The sequence below is a fragment of the Hylaeus anthracinus genome, unplaced genomic scaffold (genome assembly GCF_026225885.1).
Source record: "Hylaeus anthracinus isolate JK02 unplaced genomic scaffold, UHH_iyHylAnth1.0_haploid 11985, whole genome shotgun sequence".
In the NCBI taxonomy this organism is placed as follows: Eukaryota; Metazoa; Arthropoda; class Insecta; order Hymenoptera; family Colletidae; genus Hylaeus; species Hylaeus anthracinus.
Window position 1 is genome coordinate 752,534 of NW_026534333.1, and position 18,224 is coordinate 770,757.

General features: G+C 33.0%; 3 protein-coding genes across 7 annotated transcripts; 2 read left to right on the forward strand and 1 right to left on the reverse strand.

Moving 5' to 3' along the window:
• Positions 1-80: 80 nt before the first annotated feature.
• Positions 81-2,367, forward strand: LOC128886680 (calcineurin subunit B type 2). The gene is made up of 5 exons (XM_054141781.1): positions 81-202; positions 404-443; positions 759-970; positions 1,045-1,254; positions 1,321-2,367. The coding sequence occupies exons 1-5, from the start codon at positions 200-202 to the stop codon at positions 1,366-1,368; spliced, it is 513 nt and encodes a 170-aa protein (XP_053997756.1). The 5' UTR covers positions 81-199; the 3' UTR covers positions 1,369-2,367.
• Positions 2,368-3,306: 939 nt separating this feature from the next.
• LOC128886655 (uncharacterized) lies at positions 3,307-13,451 on the forward strand. 3 transcript variants are annotated; one of them, XM_054141730.1, is made up of 7 exons: positions 3,307-4,313; positions 5,001-5,255; positions 5,408-5,600; positions 5,694-5,907; positions 5,983-6,125; positions 6,234-8,721; positions 9,246-13,451. In XM_054141730.1, the coding sequence occupies exons 1-7, from the start codon at positions 3,973-3,975 to the stop codon at positions 9,251-9,253; spliced, it is 3,642 nt and encodes a 1,213-aa protein (XP_053997705.1). In that variant the 5' UTR covers positions 3,307-3,972; the 3' UTR covers positions 9,254-13,451. The 3 variants fall into 3 exon arrangements, 2 of the variants coding, with proteins under 2 accessions (XP_053997705.1, XP_053997704.1); XR_008459894.1 differs by having other exon boundaries at positions 3,308-4,313; positions 6,234-9,448; positions 9,526-13,451; XM_054141729.1 differs by having other exon boundaries at positions 3,308-4,313; positions 6,234-13,451.
• Positions 12,313-18,178, reverse strand: LOC128886660 (ATP-dependent zinc metalloprotease YME1L). 3 transcript variants are annotated; one of them, XM_054141744.1, is made up of 12 exons: positions 17,940-18,178; positions 17,459-17,587; positions 16,956-17,378; positions 16,661-16,877; positions 16,491-16,573; positions 16,158-16,401; positions 15,952-16,084; positions 15,564-15,801; positions 14,999-15,241; positions 14,762-14,908; positions 14,527-14,691; positions 12,313-14,442 (listed from the first exon to the last, which is right to left on the reverse strand). In XM_054141744.1, exons 1-12 carry the CDS (start codon positions 17,964-17,966, stop codon positions 14,251-14,253), a joined length of 2,241 nt encoding a protein of 746 aa, XP_053997719.1. In that variant the 5' UTR covers positions 17,967-18,178; the 3' UTR covers positions 12,313-14,250. The 3 variants fall into 3 exon arrangements, with proteins under 3 accessions (XP_053997719.1, XP_053997717.1, XP_053997718.1); XM_054141742.1 differs by having other exon boundaries at positions 16,491-16,585; positions 17,940-18,175; XM_054141743.1 differs by lacking the exon at positions 17,940-18,178 and adding an exon at positions 17,679-17,820 and having other exon boundaries at positions 16,491-16,585.
• Between the last annotated feature and the right edge of the window lie 46 nt (positions 18,179-18,224).

Sequence of the window (18,224 nt, forward strand, 5' to 3'; positions counted from 1 at the left end):
ACTATGAAGCTTTTATACTGATCGCGTATGCATCATCGAAGCGTACGTGTGCGAATTGTAATTTTTTACAAAGTTTCCCGTCTACGTTGCTCTATATCTTGTACTTTCCATTGATCATCAACTATAAAATAGTGTCTGCTGATCAATTTTAACGTTTCGAGCAGAATTTCTCACAGAAATTTTTTGAATCAAATCCACAATGGTAATTAAGCGTGTTTATAATTAATTATAGCTGTATAAGACAGTCAATTAAACCATCGTACAAGTATTTACTTGTTTCTATACAATTTTGTTAAGACAAATATCGCTTTATGTGGTTATTGTTATGAAAATAATTCGCGTTGTGCATAAAAGAAAACTTGTTTCAATCGCATACGTGCTTCATTTCATTTTCTCTTTTTAGGGTAACGAAAGCTCACTGCCTATGGAACTATGTTCAAACTGTAAGTCAATATCGAACATTATTTTTGATACGTCAAAATAACCTATTCCGTTTTATCGAGTTTCTTTATTTGACAATAAATAATTGTATTCGCTTTACAAACATGCTGTGGCCATGGTTTGAATAATATTTACTAAAAATAATCTTTGTAAACCTGCATTTATTTTTCAGTTCCTGTATCGCTTATGATTTATTTTTATCACTAACTAAACATAGTACTTGTACCAGGGACCATGATTGTTCTTTATAGTACTATGATAAATACATTATTACATTATAAAAACTGTTTTTTAACATTGAAACATCAATATCACAGTTGACGTCGACGAAATTAGAAGACTAGGGAAACGGTTTCGGAAGCTAGATCTGGATAACAGCGGCGCTTTAAGTATCGACGAATTCATGTCATTACCGGAATTACAACAGAATCCTTTGGTTCAACGCGTGATAGATATATTCGATGCTGACGGTAACGGAGAAGTGGATTTTAAAGAATTTATTCATGGTGTTTCTCAGTTCAGTGTTAAGGTATTAAAAATTGATCTATAATTCAAAAGGATTGAATAATGTATTAAGAAACACTTTCTATGTTTGTTCTATAGGGTGACAAAGAGAGCAAATTAAGATTTGCCTTTAGAATTTACGATATGGACAACGACGGTTTCATAAGCAATGGAGAACTGTTCCAAGTTTTAAAAATGATGGTAGGCAACAATTTGAAAGACACGCAACTTCAACAGATCGTCGATAAAACGATTTTGTTCGCCGATAAAGACGAAGATGGCAAAATTAGTTTCGAGGAATTTTGTTCGGTAAGTACCGATTTCGAAGTAATCGGAATTAAAATTATTTAACATGTTTGAAATGTATGGTTTCAGGTTGTTGGTAACACAGATATTCATAAGAAAATGGTGGTTGACGTTTAAATAATCAAAGTCTGTAAAAACTATTCGATACCTATATATGGTAATATCAATTTAACTTTATAAATTCAATACTAACAAGAGATTTATCGGATACGTATAAGTAATCAAACTCTCCATGTAGGGTGAAATCATGATCGTTACTATGCCTTCAATTAAACTACGTTCCACATAAGTTTATCACTGTTAAAGTTTTTTTTTTATAGTATAACTTATATCAAAGTTTATCGGCCACAAACTTCCTAAGATTGTGCACATCTGCTAAGTACTGTACAATTTTAATGTTCCATACGAACATTTTCTGTTACGTTACGTATTTATTTTTAGTTGATATATCGCAATAATTTTGTTATTATCGTGTAAGTTTATTTAATTAATGTAAAGAAACGGTGAAGTTATTTTGAAATATCTCCGGGAAAATATGTGGACGGATCATGTAAAAAGATATATTTTTTTTTCTGGTAATGTACAATACGTATAGTAAAAAGTTAAATTTTTCGCTGTGTTTCTTTAGTTTTTCGATAAAATATTAGAATCGGAACTGGAACATCCTATTTATATTGTACTATGAAAGCCATTACGTTAGATGCTATAAATAATGAATCTATATAAAGTTTATAATTGGTTCCAAGATTAATTTTTGTATTATATATATTCTTTTTAACTACTGTAAGTTGTGCATTCGAAAGGGACACGCGTTATTCGATCGATTAGCGTTAACATCGGAGATGTTTTCAACTTTAGGACAATGAATCTTATCGTAGAGATCTGTTTTTACTACAATTGTGAATAAGACTGAAAAAACAAATGAAACTTTTGTAACTTTTGGGTGCACAATTATCTCTTATATTTACTCCTTGTACGATTATTACTGAGATAACATATTATTAATATACCGATTTATTGTATTATTACGATTATTTATAACTGTAAGTGTTACAAAATCTTAATGTCCAAAGTTCAAAATCGTAAGCTATGTTGAAATAAAAATCTATATAACAATCTATAAGTCTGATATTTAAAAACCTATTTATATGTTTTTAGTACTTTAATTACTTAAATCCTTACGAAAGTATCCTTATAGTAATGTTATGTTTAGATAACAAAATATGATTTCTATGTATGAAATGTTAGTTTACAGTTGTTAGTGTCAAGGTGAAATACCTAATATGGCTAGAACGGTACAGTTAATAATGTCATCCATTCGTAAAAGGTGTCAATAATTATTTTTATGTATGGAAATTATTTACAATTGTAGTTGTATTTGGTTCAACGAGAAAATTCTGTAAACAAAACCACGTGATTTATGACGCACGCTCATTGGTCCATAATGTTTCGGGCACAAGTGTATCATCCGATGCATAGTGGGTCGATAAATATATTCTATATGTACTTTTATGTATTTTTAACTCGTGTAAATTGTATCGAATCCGTCTTTATTCGTGGCAATTCGAAGTACAATGCCCGTATAAGTTACGTACAGACACGTGGTTATGTTCACGCTGAACGAAGTATAACTTTATACAGGGTGTCCCAAAAATGTTGTAACACCTTGAAAGGGGCGGTTCGGAAGGTGATTTGAAACAACTTTTTCCTTAGCGAAAATGTTGTCCGAGGCTTCTTTAAGGAGATATTAATAAAAAAATCCGACAAATCAGAGCGCGCGGTTTTCGCTTAATATCTCCTCAACGAAGCTTCGGACAACATTTTCGCTAAGGAAAAAGTTGTGTGAAATCACGTCTAAACCACCCCTTTCAAGGTGTTACAACATTTTTAGGACACCTTGTATTTTCCCTTATGTGTTGTTTACAATGCATAAACGGTTTTCTCTTCAAAGTCATGGAAACGTTAACCAATGACGTTGTTTCCTATATTTCATAAACTAATTCAATTTATAATCGTATACATCTAACCAAAGAGTTCCTAATAAAGAATATGAAATTAAGAAAAGCGAGTAATATTATCAGCGGACGAAAATTGTATTTTTTATAATTACGTCAAGAAATGTGGTTACCGTCGAATAAAATTCGTATGAAATTTACCAACGATTACAATATTATTTCCGATTGTATCCAAGATATTTGAATTTGTTTTACAATCGGAAAATATGGTAGTTTAGTTTTTCTGCGGAGACTATGAATTTAATGAGAACGCGACCATGACACGTCAGAGAAAGCGATACGAAACGAAGCGATGTTCCCATAAGACGAAGCGCAAGATCTATGACGATCGAAGAACGCGCAAACACATCTCGGATTTTCGTGCATGGTAGACCGTCCACTAATCCTGGGTTTTAGGTTCGTCATGGGTCGTGCGTAAAGTGCGTTATGGGAAAATAAATGATGGGAAAAAGCGCGAGTAAAAGGTTCTGCGCGAAATCGGTATGACGGATTTGCGGTTATTCTTCTATTGTATGCGCTTCGGCAAGTTGTCGGTCCGCGCGAGTGGAGGGTCTCGAATGGCGCTCATGTATAATCACCATCACCGGGAGTGCAATGCTAACAAGTAGTCCAGCTGACTCTGACAAAATGGTAGGGTACTCGCATCCTACGGGAGGTGATAAATTTTTACAGACGTAATTAGAAACGCCTCCGGTAACGGGGTACAATGAGTACTGATAACCATGATCAAACGAAGCCCTGCCTCAGCAAACCACCCGCGAGAATCGAGCTTAACGCCGACGAAAGCGTGTTCGACGGCAGGCGTATCAAAAAGGAACGAACTGACGTTTCTATCGAGAACGGTGATGGCACTATTAATGCCGGCGTTAACGATAATAACAAGCAAGTGCAACCGAGTCAGCGACCGGCTGCCGGCAGATTTTCGAACGGCTTCCACGACGGCGACCTACTTCAAGATATCATCGCGGCCAAGTTCACTGCTTTGGCCAACCATGGCACAGCTGCCAAGCACGATAAAATTCGGCTTATGATCGAAGATACCATCAGGTTAATTCAGATCTTTCTCTCACTTCATACCACATACAAAGCCTACTTAAAAATACAATCTTTCTCAACAAATACACCTTAACCCCTCTGTGACATGAATTTTATTTTTATTTATTTATTTATTTATTTATTTATTTAATTATACATGCATCAACTATTTGAACAGGTTATTAACAACTTACAAGGAGAGGTCCCAACTGTTACTCTTATTTTTTAATTAGCTTTGCTAGATAACAAAGAACTAAAGCTAATAGTATATAGTTTTGAGGGCAGATGATTTGTAATTTATAAAATATACAACATTCAAACAATTACTATTGTTCATCACAAGAAATATAGCTACTAATGTCAGAAGCAACTGTGACATGGCCAGTGGCTACAACAAAAAGAAGATTTGTATTAAGAGGCTTACACTTTATCAACCATAAACAGTAGCCCATTTTTTCAATGTTTTATGTCATTTAAACAATAAACTGTCTGCCCCCAAAACTATATATTATTAGTTTTAGCTTTGCATCATCTACCACTGTGTAAAAGCCAACTAAAGAGTCAGGGTCACGCTTGGGGATGTCTCCTTGTTAGTCTCTCACAAGTTGGAACTGCTTAGAATAAAATTATTCATGGAATTCAAATTATCTTACATAGAGGAAGAGTTTATGCTAATTTTACATTGATTTTTGTACATAGCGAAGACGCAAAAACACGCATTCAGGATATCTTTTCACAAATTGAACAACTCAAAATAGAAGAAAAATTATTATTGTACCTGAAACTTCCATTATCATTGACTAATACCGGGGGAACCGTTGATCCTTTGAGACAACCATTAAATCCGTTAGGAAATCGCTATGAAATTCATCAAACTATCATGTGGATTAAGACACATTTGGAAGAAGATCCCGATGTCTCTTTACCAAAACAAGAAGTATATGATGAATATAAGTAAGAGTTCTAAATCTTGCATGTCTTAAGAATTATCATATAGATTTATCAAATCAATTTGTAAAAATTTATAAACAAGCATAGATTTGTGTTGTCAACAATAAATTGTATCCTAAAGTGTATTATAATTTGTCATATTATTTTATTCACAGCATGTACTGTATGCGGAATTCCATGAAACCCTTATCGACGGCTGATTTTGGAAAAGTAATGAAGCAAGTATATCCACGAGTTCGACCGCGCAGGCTAGGCACGCGAGGCAATTCTCGATACTGTTATGCTGGAATGCGCAAAAGAGTTAAATTGGATCCTCCGACATTGCCTAATATAACTGGAACTCAAACTGTAAGACATAAAATTGATAAAATTTCAGTAATAACGGATTTGAAAATAGACTATATATTTAATGTTAAAATTTAATACGATTCTATATTTTAGAGCGACGATGTAGATGAGAATATTACCGAAGAAATGTTGGGAGCTGCGTCTGCATTGATCAGAGAATGGGCAGAAAATCTGTTGGGCTTGAAATTTCCAACTTTGAGTGCCTTAGCACGTCATCTTGTTGATAATCTTTGCGTTGATACTCGATCTCTGGCTGCTATATGCATATTGTGTGCTTCCGGAGATACGTCTAATACATCGACTAAAGGTTTGTTAATTCTTAGATATTCTAGACAAAGCTAGTCCTATTCAAAGTATGTTACAAATAATGTTATATATTTAGAGTCAACTACAGATTTACGTGGAACATCTCTCAGTGGAAAATCTGGAAAACTCCGAGAAGCACAGTTACAATTGCAACGAAAATTACAGCAGCGAGAACACATAAGGGATCAAAAGCATCGTCATCTCGATACTGTTATGCAGGTAGAAAATGTTTTAATAAAACTTATGTAAAGGATGTTTGTTTACATAAAATAATTTTTATACGCGAATACTAATCGTAGACATCGTAATGTGTAAAAACTGTTTCAGAATCAGAACAAAGAGAAAATTGTCGATAATAAAACTGGGGCAAACAAGGGAAACAAGAAAACTAAGTCCAGTCAGTCATCTCAAGGTACGAATGTATCGAGTGGACAGAACACATTAACTAAGTTCAGTTTATCTGCTGTAGTAACCAATCGGCAGAAGAAAGTTCTTAAAGCTAGTAGTCAGCTATGTAACATCTCTCTGGAATCCAACTGTGATAATATAGTGGTACAATCGATCGAAGGCGTACAGAATAATAGCAACCCTAGTGTAGTGATGACCAACTGCGTAAATACACAGCGTGATGTCAAACCTAGAAATTCCAGAAAGCGTGCCAATCCAATCGTATCGAATCAGCCATCAGAGACCAGCCCTGAGAAACAAACGAAACTCACGGAACAACAAATGCAAGAGAATGTAGAGCATTCCAACGCGTTGTTGCCTAAACTTGCATCTATACAACGTCCCGAGAAAATATCAGTGATACTAGCTGGTAATTTGAAGCCTACCAAGTGCAAAGTAAACGAGGCTGTTATCAATCAGCCTCCTAAAAACTGTGATATCGAAACATCAACATGTTCCAAAAGTTGCGTTAAAGTAAACGGTTGTCCTAACAATCTTGATCCTAGTTTGAACACAACGGAAGAATCAACAATCTTAACTAAAGATCAGATTCGATTATTGCAAGAAAATTCCAATCTCATAGGTAAAACTGAAAAGCTTTGTTCGATCGATTCGGACTCTTTAGATGATTATTTAAACGGAGGTAACAATTCCCAAGAGCAAGAGGAGGAATTATTGCAGTATTTTCAACAAAGTAGCTCGTCGAGTTCAGACATGGAAGCTAACGCTATCGCTATCGACGAACAAATATCAAGATCTGACAAAGTATCGCAACTACGACTAATATTACAACAAAATTTAAAAGCAGGAACCATGCATGCACCCGTCGATGTATTACCCGCTGCTATTATCAGGCAGAACATCGAGAAACGTGAAATTACTCAGAAACATAACTTGATATTACCAACATTGCTAAATCATTCGAATCAAAGTAATACCAGACGTAGAGTCAGTTTCGAAACGAATGTCGTGGAACATGTACAAGATACAAACGTTATCGCTAACACAGTACCGCAAAGTCCGAATACACGTCGTAGAATATTTAATTTTACACCGATATCGCCAGGACCACACTCGCCCATTAATGGTCGCGCTTCCAAGTCTAATTCTGCAAATGCTAGTCCATTTGTTTCACCGCGTAATACGCCTGTTCCACGCTCGAGAAGTAATTTGCAAGCGAGTAGTTCCAGGGCACGTGCTCACAAATCGTTGTCACGTTCGATATCTTGTAGCATGCCTTACACTAGTAAAAACGATACTTTCGTCGTCCCAACGAGTGGTCCAGATTTAGTTAGACAAGCATCCACACCACAGTTGTCATTGATTTCTACAAAATCATCGGAAGTACAGGTTGACAGCGGTACAACGCAAATGTCTGTTACTTCGAAAAGAGAAGGACGGGGACCGCAATGTGCCGCATTTTTATCTTCCGATTTAGCACCACAGAAACAATTGCTGATCAACTATCCGAGTCAAGAAAATTTGCAAGAAATTAAAAATGTTTATCAAAAGAACCACCCCGATCAAGAAATCAGCGAATTGTTTCACGGGAATAAACAGTTTACCAACGAACTCTACAGATCGCAATCAGTTCCGTTACATAGAATGGTCAATCCTGCGCTAATGTCACCTATTTCAACTCAACATTGTTTATCATTTCAAAGTCCGAGTTTTAATCCGTCTACAAGCAGTTCTATAGCGCCTACACCAGTACCTAGCGAGTTTAACGATTTTGGATCAATCGGTCAATCAGAAGGAACTTCGACGTATTTACTTGACGACGTTGATCCAAATTTCATGTCGGATGATCAACATTTCTTAATAGGCGATAAAGAAATTACGTCTGAAAACATAACAAATATATTGAATATTTTGGGCGAAGACGGGACACAAAGCTTACAAATTTTACCAGAACAACCCACGGAAGAAGGTTTAATAGAAAGTAACGCGATAGTGTTGGATGCTTTACCAAATTCAAACTTAAACTTATCGGAAGATGATATGTTGGACCCGTCAAATGTACTCGATATTCCAGTCGGTGGAGCCTTACAGAAAATAATACAATCTCGCTCCTATCCCAATACACCGCTACCTGTGCCAGTATCTACATATACACCATCTTACGCCGAAGACAGTAACGGATCAAGATCGTATCCTTCAACACCGTTGCATACAGTTCAATCGCAAGAAACTTATCAGGAGACTAATGAACCGATGCTTTCGAGTCCTACGCTTAATTCTTTGAACTTACATAACGAAAATGGAAATGAGTCTGCTTCTGGTAGTTTGTGTAGAAATGTTGTGGATTTGCTTGAGGCTAATTTTCTCGGAGAAACTGACACAGAAACAAATGATTTGGACCCACTTGGTAATTTCGATGAATTGCAAGACGTTGATTCATTAACACCTTTGTTTAACGAAGTGACAGAGCCTAATCGTTGAAAGCGTACGCAAAAGTAATTTGTGGATCTTAAAGTTTCGCATAGTGATCTACCAAAGGTTGAAAAAATAATTCAACTCGTATGTTTGTATGACTTCTTTGAACGATGATAATACTTTGCATAAGTATTTTACTTTAATACGCGAAGCGTTATAGTGGCAATACGATAAACAAGTCTTAGTTCCTTGTGCTAATATCAAATAATTAGTGTTACAGTGATCAAATAATTATGTATTTGATCTTCTTTCGCAACAAATATCTATTTTATATTCAATGGAATTACAATAGCAAAACTTTGACTTGCTTCCTTTCGCAGTTTTGTCATGATTTACTTGGCTTTGTAATTTTCGACGATTTCTCGAATTATTAAAAACTCTACTGCCTATATAATACATAATAGAAAAATTGATACCGATTGGAACTAATGTTATCAATTATCTTCTTAATTGCAGTACCGTAAAAAAATAACGATGAGAGCAGCTCACGATGGGAAAATCAGATACAAAAGAAAATATTAAAAAATTTGAGCGGTAAATTAAGAATAACTTCGAAGCAGTTATAAGTGTACAATTCAATTTAATCTATAAAGAGCAGAAAACAAAGTGCGTAACTGCCAATTATATTCATCTTAGACTTGTGTCGCTTATTCGTTAAAGTAAGTAAAAGAAAAAAAAACACTGTGATGCAAATGTAAATCTCTGAAGATTGTATATTTCTTAAATTTGCCACTAGTGAAACTAAAAGTGTAAATGTCTCCAGTGGAGTTTGAGGTGTCTTTGGTGGAACATTGAGTTTGCAAGTGTGAAAAAAGACGAAGAAGTTGCTCAAACAGAGCTATCGTCGCTGTGAAGCATTTGAGATTCGAATAAGTGGAAGTTGATTTTATATAAATACTTTATATTCATCGTTTCGAAACGTTTGTTTCTAAGTCATTTAAGAACGCGTTATTGCGACTTTGTTATTCAAGCGTTTCTAAGAAATATTTACGAATCACCTGCTGGACATTGGTGAGCTTCTTTTTACATAACAATCGGTATTGAACCCAGTACATAATACATTTTCAAACCAAGAAAAGTTAATGAGTGTGTATATAAATTTGTAAATGTTTAACATCTTCGTATTTTTATAGATTTTAAAATGTAAAGTTTCTATTTAATTGGCAAATCACATTTTAAATCAGAAGTACTCAAACTTCGTAAGTTTAATGTTATTATTTTAAAGTTTTACTTGACTTTTTTTCAATTGTATTTTTTTAATATTTTAAATTTATTGTTCGAATAGCTATCGTGTTTAGAATTGTTATAAATCCGTTACTCAGTATTTTTAATAAATTCCAATTTTCGTATGGTACGCGCCGTATCGCTGATTTTTTTTTTTAAATTAATTTTTGACGCGCGATCCCAACAAATTTCGCCACACCTGTTATTATCTCTTTTTTTTTTTAGATAGCGTATCAAACTTTTGTTCCAGATCTGGTTTTTATATATTCGTTGGATCACTCGAAGATGATCAAAATTTTGACTATTAACTTAAAAGTTCGAGGACTTGTGTTTTTTTAAAAAAAAAAAGTTATGCTTCAGAAAATTTAAAATTGTACATTTAAATTCCGTACTGGATTCTGCATCGATAATCATACGAAATAATGATTGCTATGGCGGATCTTCCTGGTATGTCGTTTTGTTTGTTAAAGAATTTCGAATTACCATAAGTACACCGCCAATTTATATTTTTCTATGGCGCTCTCGACGAGGATTTTACGAATTGGATAGTTTAATCAATTTTTATTCCTACGCATCGTGATTACTTAGCTTTCGAAGCAGAAAAGTTAGATATTTCATAGAATATCCGCGTAACGTACTTATCGTTCGCGGCTAATGAATTTCATCGTTTACAATTATTTTTCACGTCGAAGTCTTAAAGATGCGCTTCACATCGTTAAGTATTAGATTTTTATAAAATACGGGGTAAACGTAGTTTACTCGCAAATGATCACACACCCACGACATTTGCAAAAATTCTGTATTATCATTCTGTAAAGGATTATATGGCGTTAAATAGTTAACACCATGTAAAATGTTATATAGTATGATTTTTGTGAAATCTTGTTTTTTAAAAGTTACTATTGACATACGAATAACATGAACCAAATTTTCTGTTCTTATATCGCTTAACTTGTGTAGTAACCGAATAAGAGATTAGCGCGACAATAAAAACCGAAGATAATTATTTATTTGACGATTACATTTTTGTACAGGTAATATCGATTTCTTTGTATTTGTTTCTCGGTATGTTTAATTAACTAAGAAAGAATTTTGAAAACGTTATTTGGTTCATGCTATTACTCTACAAGGCACTACATTGCTAATACCAGTTTTTAATCGCCGTTTCACATACCGTAACTAAATAAATAAACATATGTGGGAATCTGAAAAATGTCGAATCTTGCGAATTTAAATAATGTACGATGATTTAAAATTTACAACATGCGTGTCTGTATTAACCTTTTGAAGCATACATCGAGTAAACGTAATAATCTAAATGTTCGAAATATATTTTTTAAATTTGGAGAAAAATTCATTTCGATTGAAAATAATCATGAAGCATATTATGAAGTAACGAGACGAACAAAACGAAAATTGAAAAACAGCAGAACATTAAGTCTGAGGTATTATAAAAATATGAATAAAGTATATTTTTCTATGGCTATTTTGATTCAACATTATCGAAAACGAAGTAAATTAGAAATGAAAAGAGTAAAATATTAGTGACACTTCAAAGGGTTAATGAACATTTTTTGTAATCATAATACAAACATTCGTATAAGCAAACCAAACTTGGCTACCCACACAGTCTGAAATACATTGAACACACTTTTTTTATAAAATGAGTTATGCGTAGTGCAAATATTTTATAATATTGAACGACCATAAGACGGTAATCTTATTGTAAGGCGAGTTGTGAATTGTACAGACGCAAACATCCGATGAACCAAGTAGTGATTTGGAAAAAAAACGTCGACCTTTCAGGTTGTGAAAAAGAAAAAAATGACGAAAAAAAGGAATATAATCGTGCAAGTATAGAAAGTTATTACACAAAATGAATAACTTTCGTTAACTTGACCAAATGATCGAAGATCTTGGAAATTTCTGTAATAGTATAGCTATTTGTAACTCGTAAGTAAAGTCATGTATTACGATATTACTTGTTGTTATACGCACAAAAGATTTTAGATAGGAATTATTCAATATTATATCGTATAATTAGAGTTTGTCTGTGCTGTTCGATTAATGATTTAAATTTATCTAGATACAGATATCGAAGCATTTTCATGCAACTAGTGCAATAACTATATTTTTGTTTGTTTGTTCGAAAAACTATTCTCATCGATAGATATTTACGATACATATTATTATAAATATCGAACGTTGCTCATGCAATTAAGAACACGAGAATGGAAGTAAATCGTCAAAATTGATACTGATATCTAGAAGTGTAACGTAACAGCACTGATTTATAAAATGAAAATGCAGAAACAAATTATATTGAAACATGTATACATACATATTTACACGAACAGTCAATAGATATAGCTATATTTAAACAAAGTAATAACAACAACAGTCTTGTCTATATGAAATCATGGCTATCATTTTGCATTATACAATGTAATTTGAAGGGAAACGAAAATATTCTAACGAGACAAGATTGTTTGAATGGGCATAGTATAACTAAATTACAATACAATCTAACTTTGCACTGTATTTTTTGCCTCCATCGGAAGTTCATCCATCTATAAGTTATTATCCGTTACGATTCATCGGTGATTTTCTATTTCTTACAAAAATCAATACTTAGTTCCATAATGCGGCGTAATATATTTCTGTACGAGTGCAATTTCAATTAAGGTAGTATTTCTTTCAACGATACAAATTTCGAAGGAGAAAAAAATGGGGTACAAATGGATCATTACTCGGATATTAATAATATTGCATGGGTAGGACAATTTTATAGAACAGTAAAATGTATGTCGTAATTGTAGTATGCAATAATTTATCAATTGTCACTATTAGAAATACGTAGAACGGAATAATTTTCATAAAACAAGATCCATCGATCATCCTTTTTAAAAATTGTTGTCGAACCTCTATTAATTTGATTTGTTCAAATTTTATGTGCCTGTATCATTATATTTAAAGAACGTTCTATACATCAATTACTAAGGTACATTGACATTTGCAAGAATATGAAACAAGTACAATGCTTGCAAGTTACTTTTATAATAGTTATCGAAAACAAAACTCGCCTTGCTTATTTTCCGTCAAATATTAATAATATAAATAATCTTGCTACACTTAAACGATCTGCGTTTTGTTTATTCTCAACGATACGTATTACTTTCGATACATGAAAGGTGGACCTGGCGATATTATGTGGCTACCGCTGCTCCAGAGGCTTATCGATCTTCGAAGGATCGTTTTTTTGGATTCTTCAAGATCCATTTGCTTCGTTAAAAAAAATTCCTCTACCCATTTTGTATGGTCGAATGTCAGGTGGACTATGTTAAGCAATAGGAAAGCGGTATTCCTATTGCATGTGCTAGTGTCACTGGCAATTTAATTTGCTTTGTAAATAAAAGTTCTTTTTTAGAAAAAAAAAAAGTGTTGCAAAGGAATATGAGAAAGTAACTCCCTTTTGATCCTTTATAAGTTAATTATCCAACTTTGAATTACTAAAAGATATTTTAAAGATGATGCGCGAGTCCCTTGCATCATCTTCCAAATATCTGGGAAAAATTAATAAAATTTCACCATTGTGTCCAAGAAATTACACTTGTAACGCGCGGCATTACACGCACCCACTTGTTTTGTTTTAAGTTTATTTATTGTACATCGGTTTCTCAAATTTGTAAAATTATGTTACATCTTATGAACGCAGTCCACTTTATACAAACTATTTATCTAAAGAAAATAAGTTTCAAATTTTTGTTTTGCGAATATCCTCGAACAAAACGTATTCTAATATTCTCGAATTCGGAATAAAACTAACAAACTCGAATTGGTAATGGCAATCAAAATATGTTAGATACGATAGATTTAGCTAAGATAAATAATCCAACCACATCAACCATAGTGCAATTCTATGCAGTTCCGAGTCTATTGAATCTCAGCAAAAAAGAAGATAGTTGTATCAAAATTAAATTTACATGAATTTTTACAGGAAGCACAATATATATTAATGATATAAGTAATTAAATAAAACGATTGAACTTACATACCTTAAAGACATAAATCGAAAAGTTCCATTACATTTTGATCAAAATTTAATAATTCTGCGTGTATTTCAAATTGTAAAACGTAAGTAATACAATAAAGAAGTATAAAGTATTATCATAAAATGTGATAATATACCAAATAATTTATTTTAATCTCTATTTAAAATTGAATTTCGATATCCTAATTATAATACATGAGAAGATGGATCTATAATTGGTGGCTGATTATTGATAGTTTCAATTCGAGTTGTCTTTCCGTTCACTATATTTTTTATATCTTCAGCGTCTAATGTTTCGTATTTAAGTAACGCGTCTGCTAATTGTTTATGTTCTTTTGCGTGTACCTTTAATATTGTCTTCGCGCGTTCATACGATTCCTGAAAAGTAATGAAAGAAATTTAAAACTTAATATTTTTAAGTAATACGCAGAGTCATTGGTATAGTATAATGAATAAATTTACTTGTAGAAGACGTTTCACTTCGCTGTCGATGAGTTCATTTGTACTAGGGCCGTATTCGCTAGTTCCATACGATTCTAGTTTTTTAGAATCTGAATACGCTCTAAAACCAACTTTTTCTGACATGCCATAACTTTTGACCATATGCTCAGCAATAGAAGTTGCTTGCTGGAAATATATGATTATTAATACTAATTGAAAAATATATAATATATAATAAACAAAATATGTTACATACTTCAAAATCATTTGACGCTCCTGTTGTTACTTTATCAGTTCCAAAAACTAATTCTTCCGCGGCACGGCCACCCATCATCGAATCCATATTAGCTAATAACTGTGACTTTGTTATATGAAATACATCTTTGTCTCGTAAAAATGATGTCTAAAAGTCAAGGAGTAACTTGTTGTAAGCAATTATTGTAAATGTAAAATTTATGTTTTTTTGTTATAGTTTCATACTTGTAATACTTACATGTCCTAAAGAAGCTCCACGGGGTATGATAGTAACTTTATGTATTGGCACAGCATCTTTAGTGTAATATGCAACTAACGCATGTCCTGCTTCATGAAACGCTGTAATACGATTGGCTTCCTCGTCTAACATCCTCCTCTTTCCTTCTGGACCCAGTACTACTTTATCTCTAGCATATTCCAAATGTTTCATGGTTACATAATCTGCATCATTTATTGCTGCTCGTAAAGCTGCTTGATTTACCTTTAACAAATTGAACAGGTAGAGAATAAGGAAAAAAAAAGTAGAACATGAAAGTTAAAAGTAATACTTTACTCATCTATATAGGGTTCCTTCAACGTGAGCATCTAGAATATTTCCGACTCTTTTAAAAATACGAAAAAAGTCAAATGCCACGCATGCATATATTCAGATGTATGTATTATATATTCCATGGTAACGGCGGATGGTTGTGGAATATCGTTTGAACAGTGCTGCTCTAGATGTTTACGTTAAAGGAACGTGAATAAACGTTAAAGAAATACCCTGCATAAAATAATGAAAAAAAGTGTGTAAAAGAGCATACCATATTCTCTATATCAGCGCCTGTAAATCCAACAGTGCATCGGGCTAAATAGTCTATATCAACATCTCGCGTTAATATTCTTGATAAGTACAAATCTAAAATTTCTTTCCGTCCAATAAAATCTGGTATAGTTACATAAATTTCTACATCGAAACGACCAGGTCGCATCAATGCTTTGTCCAGATCATCGCGTCTATTTGTTGCGCCTAGTACTATGACACCTTCGTTTTGAAGAAATCTATTGTTAAAAGAAAAAGATTCAATATCCAATGCGTAAAGTTACGACACGCAAGAATTATAATTAACAATCAAATTGAGATTTATACGTTGAGATGGAGCATCTCTACCTTCATCGTAACAAAAAAAAAAGATAAAATGTTTACTTTACCCATCCATCTCTGAAAGCAATTGATTTATAGTTTGATTCGCGTATGGGTGAAGAACTGAATTTGTTCGTCTTCCGCCGACAGAATCAATTTCATCTATAAATATTACAGCGGGTGCTCTTTCCTTTGCTGCCTCTAAAAGAATTAATTAACCGTGAATAAATTGGTCAAACTTAATCTATGCGAGCTTAAATGAAGGATGACTCACTAAATAAATCTCTCACTCTACGTGCACCTTGTCCTACTAGAAGCTCGTCAAATTCTGGTCCAGCTGCATGAAAAAATGGTACACCAGCTTCACCAGCTACTGCACGCGCTAATAATGTTTTTCCCGTCCCTGGTGGACCCACTAATAATACACCTTTAGGTAATTTTCCGCCAAGCGCGGAGAATTTTTCAGGGCTTTTCAAAAATTCAACTACATCTTTCAACTCTTGCTTAGCTTCTTCAACCTAATTGTACAAATACAAAAATGTATACTACTTTCTGAAAGGTGAACTAATATTCATATTTTTATTTTGTTCATAGAACTATAACTTACTCCTTTAACATCATTGAAAGTTACTTGAATTGTTTCTGGATTAATCTCAGATTTTTGACCCATGGGATACTGAAATATACTTCCTGGTTTGTAACCTGTAAAAAGTAAGCTTTTATCTATTAATACCAAATTTCTTAAATAAGGCTTTTCAAAGTATTGAATCTACAGACCCGCATACAAAATTGCTAGCGCAAAGAAAATCCCAAATATTAAATTAAGTACTGTTCTTTGCCATACAGAACGTACGCGTACACGACGTTGAAGTCCTGCTTCGTATCCTTCGATAAAAGCTGATTTGATTTTGTTATGTTCTTCGGGGGACACTTCAGTACTACTCAATATATGTTTCATTCTTTCGAGATCCGATTCTTTCAAACCATGCGTATTCTGTGGAATAAAAAAGGCATTTATATTTATACAATTTAATTTATAATTGAATTATAAACTAATTACATATTGTCTTACTGTTTCTAAAGAATGAGTAATCCATTTTTTGAACCTGCTTATAATCGATGGTTGTCTTTCCAATTCTACGCTTACGTTACGCTTTGTTTTAAAACTACGGATTTGTACATGATAATTGAAAGGGTTTTTAACACAAAGAGAACATAATGTTCTGTGATACTGTTTCGATGATAAATATATAACAGGTAAAATGATCGGTTCTGTGAGTTGTGCACAAGGAAATCTTTGTTTGTTTTCTGTAAAATTTGCTCCCGATATGTAAGAAACTTTCCATTTATTATTTACTCCTATGTTTCTTTTAAAAATTCTCGCAGAAAGTTGATCTAATATTACCCAAACATTATTCTTTTTTATATCAAGCGGCGTAATTACATTGTATGTACTCAATTTATTTATCAGTAATTCCATATAACTTTTTGTTGCCTGAAATAAAACACAAAAATTTGATAGATTATTATTAGAATTTTATAATTTAATTTAATAACTTTAATGTAATAACTTACTTCTGCTAAACTATTACAAGCTGCGTCCTCTGTTGTTGTTTTGAATTCATTTTGTCTCTTAACTTTGACTGGGAATGCTGTAGATTTCGGATTTACTGCTGAAGTTAACTGTGTCAGATGATACAACACCTAAAAATGTAACATCATGATAGATGATTTTATAATATTTCATTTTTCTACATTTTCTTTTCAAAAGTAAAATAAAAGTATACATATATACATAGAAATCATAGCACAACATTCTTCAAATTGATCTCCACCATATTGTAAAATTAAATATAAAACAATGATATAAATGTTAGCAGTATATGCAGTCACAAGATGAGGTTATGAAATAGAAAAAAAACGTAAGCAAATTTGAATAAAAGACTCACTTGTAAAGTTTTTAATTGCGTGGTGAAAAATAATATGGTGAGCTATTTAATAAACTTAAAAAAAAACCTAACACGATTCTAATACGTTTTTGTGGTAGCATACGAACCTGATTATGCGATTGGAAAGCAAACATTGAAAACCAATCCTTTTTAACAGACGTAACGAAATAGATAAAACGATCACTTTTAAAATAATAACGAATCCAATTCCTTAGAGTTTTGCTACGATAAATTCGAAATGATTAGATTACATGACATCAATCTCTAGCAAGAAACATAGTTTGATGCTATAAGGGCAACGGAAATGAGGCTCTCCGCTCTGCGTGTAAACTTCCGAATATTTAAAAGCAGCTCAGAGTTCAGAGAACATCGAAAATTGGGCACGATATTGT

What these genes read in the sequence shown, in the direction of transcription:
- LOC128886680 (XM_054141781.1), top strand. An exon ending in TTTCTCAGTTCAGTGTTAAG is followed by an intron (nt 971 to 1,044) that starts GTATTAAAAATT and finishes TTTGTTCTATAG; the next exon opens with GGTGACAAAGAGAGCAAATT. An exon ending in GTTTCGAGGAATTTTGTTCG is followed by an intron (nt 1,255 to 1,320) that starts GTAAGTACCGAT and finishes GTATGGTTTCAG; the next exon opens with GTTGTTGGTAACACAGATAT.
- LOC128886660 (XM_054141742.1), bottom strand. Translation starts at nt 17,966, where the DNA reads ATGTTTGCTTTCCAATCGCATAATCAG. An exon ending in CTTGTAATAGTTTAGCAGAA is followed by an intron (nt 17,379 to 17,458) that starts GTAAGTTATTAC and finishes GTTTTATTTCAG; the next exon opens with GCAACAAAAAGTTATATGGA. An exon ending in TAGAGTGAGAGATTTATTTA is followed by an intron (nt 16,085 to 16,157) that starts GTGAGTCATCCT and finishes TAATTCTTTTAG; the next exon opens with AGGCAGCAAAGGAAAGAGCA.
- LOC128886655 (XM_054141729.1), top strand. Translation starts at nt 3,973, where the DNA reads ATGAGTACTGATAACCATGATCAAACGAAGCCCTGCCTCAGCAAACCA. An exon ending in ATGATCGAAGATACCATCAG is followed by an intron (nt 4,314 to 5,000) that starts GTTAATTCAGAT and finishes TTTTGTACATAG; the next exon opens with CGAAGACGCAAAAACACGCA. An exon ending in GAAGTATATGATGAATATAA is followed by an intron (nt 5,256 to 5,407) that starts GTAAGAGTTCTA and finishes TTTTATTCACAG; the next exon opens with CATGTACTGTATGCGGAATT.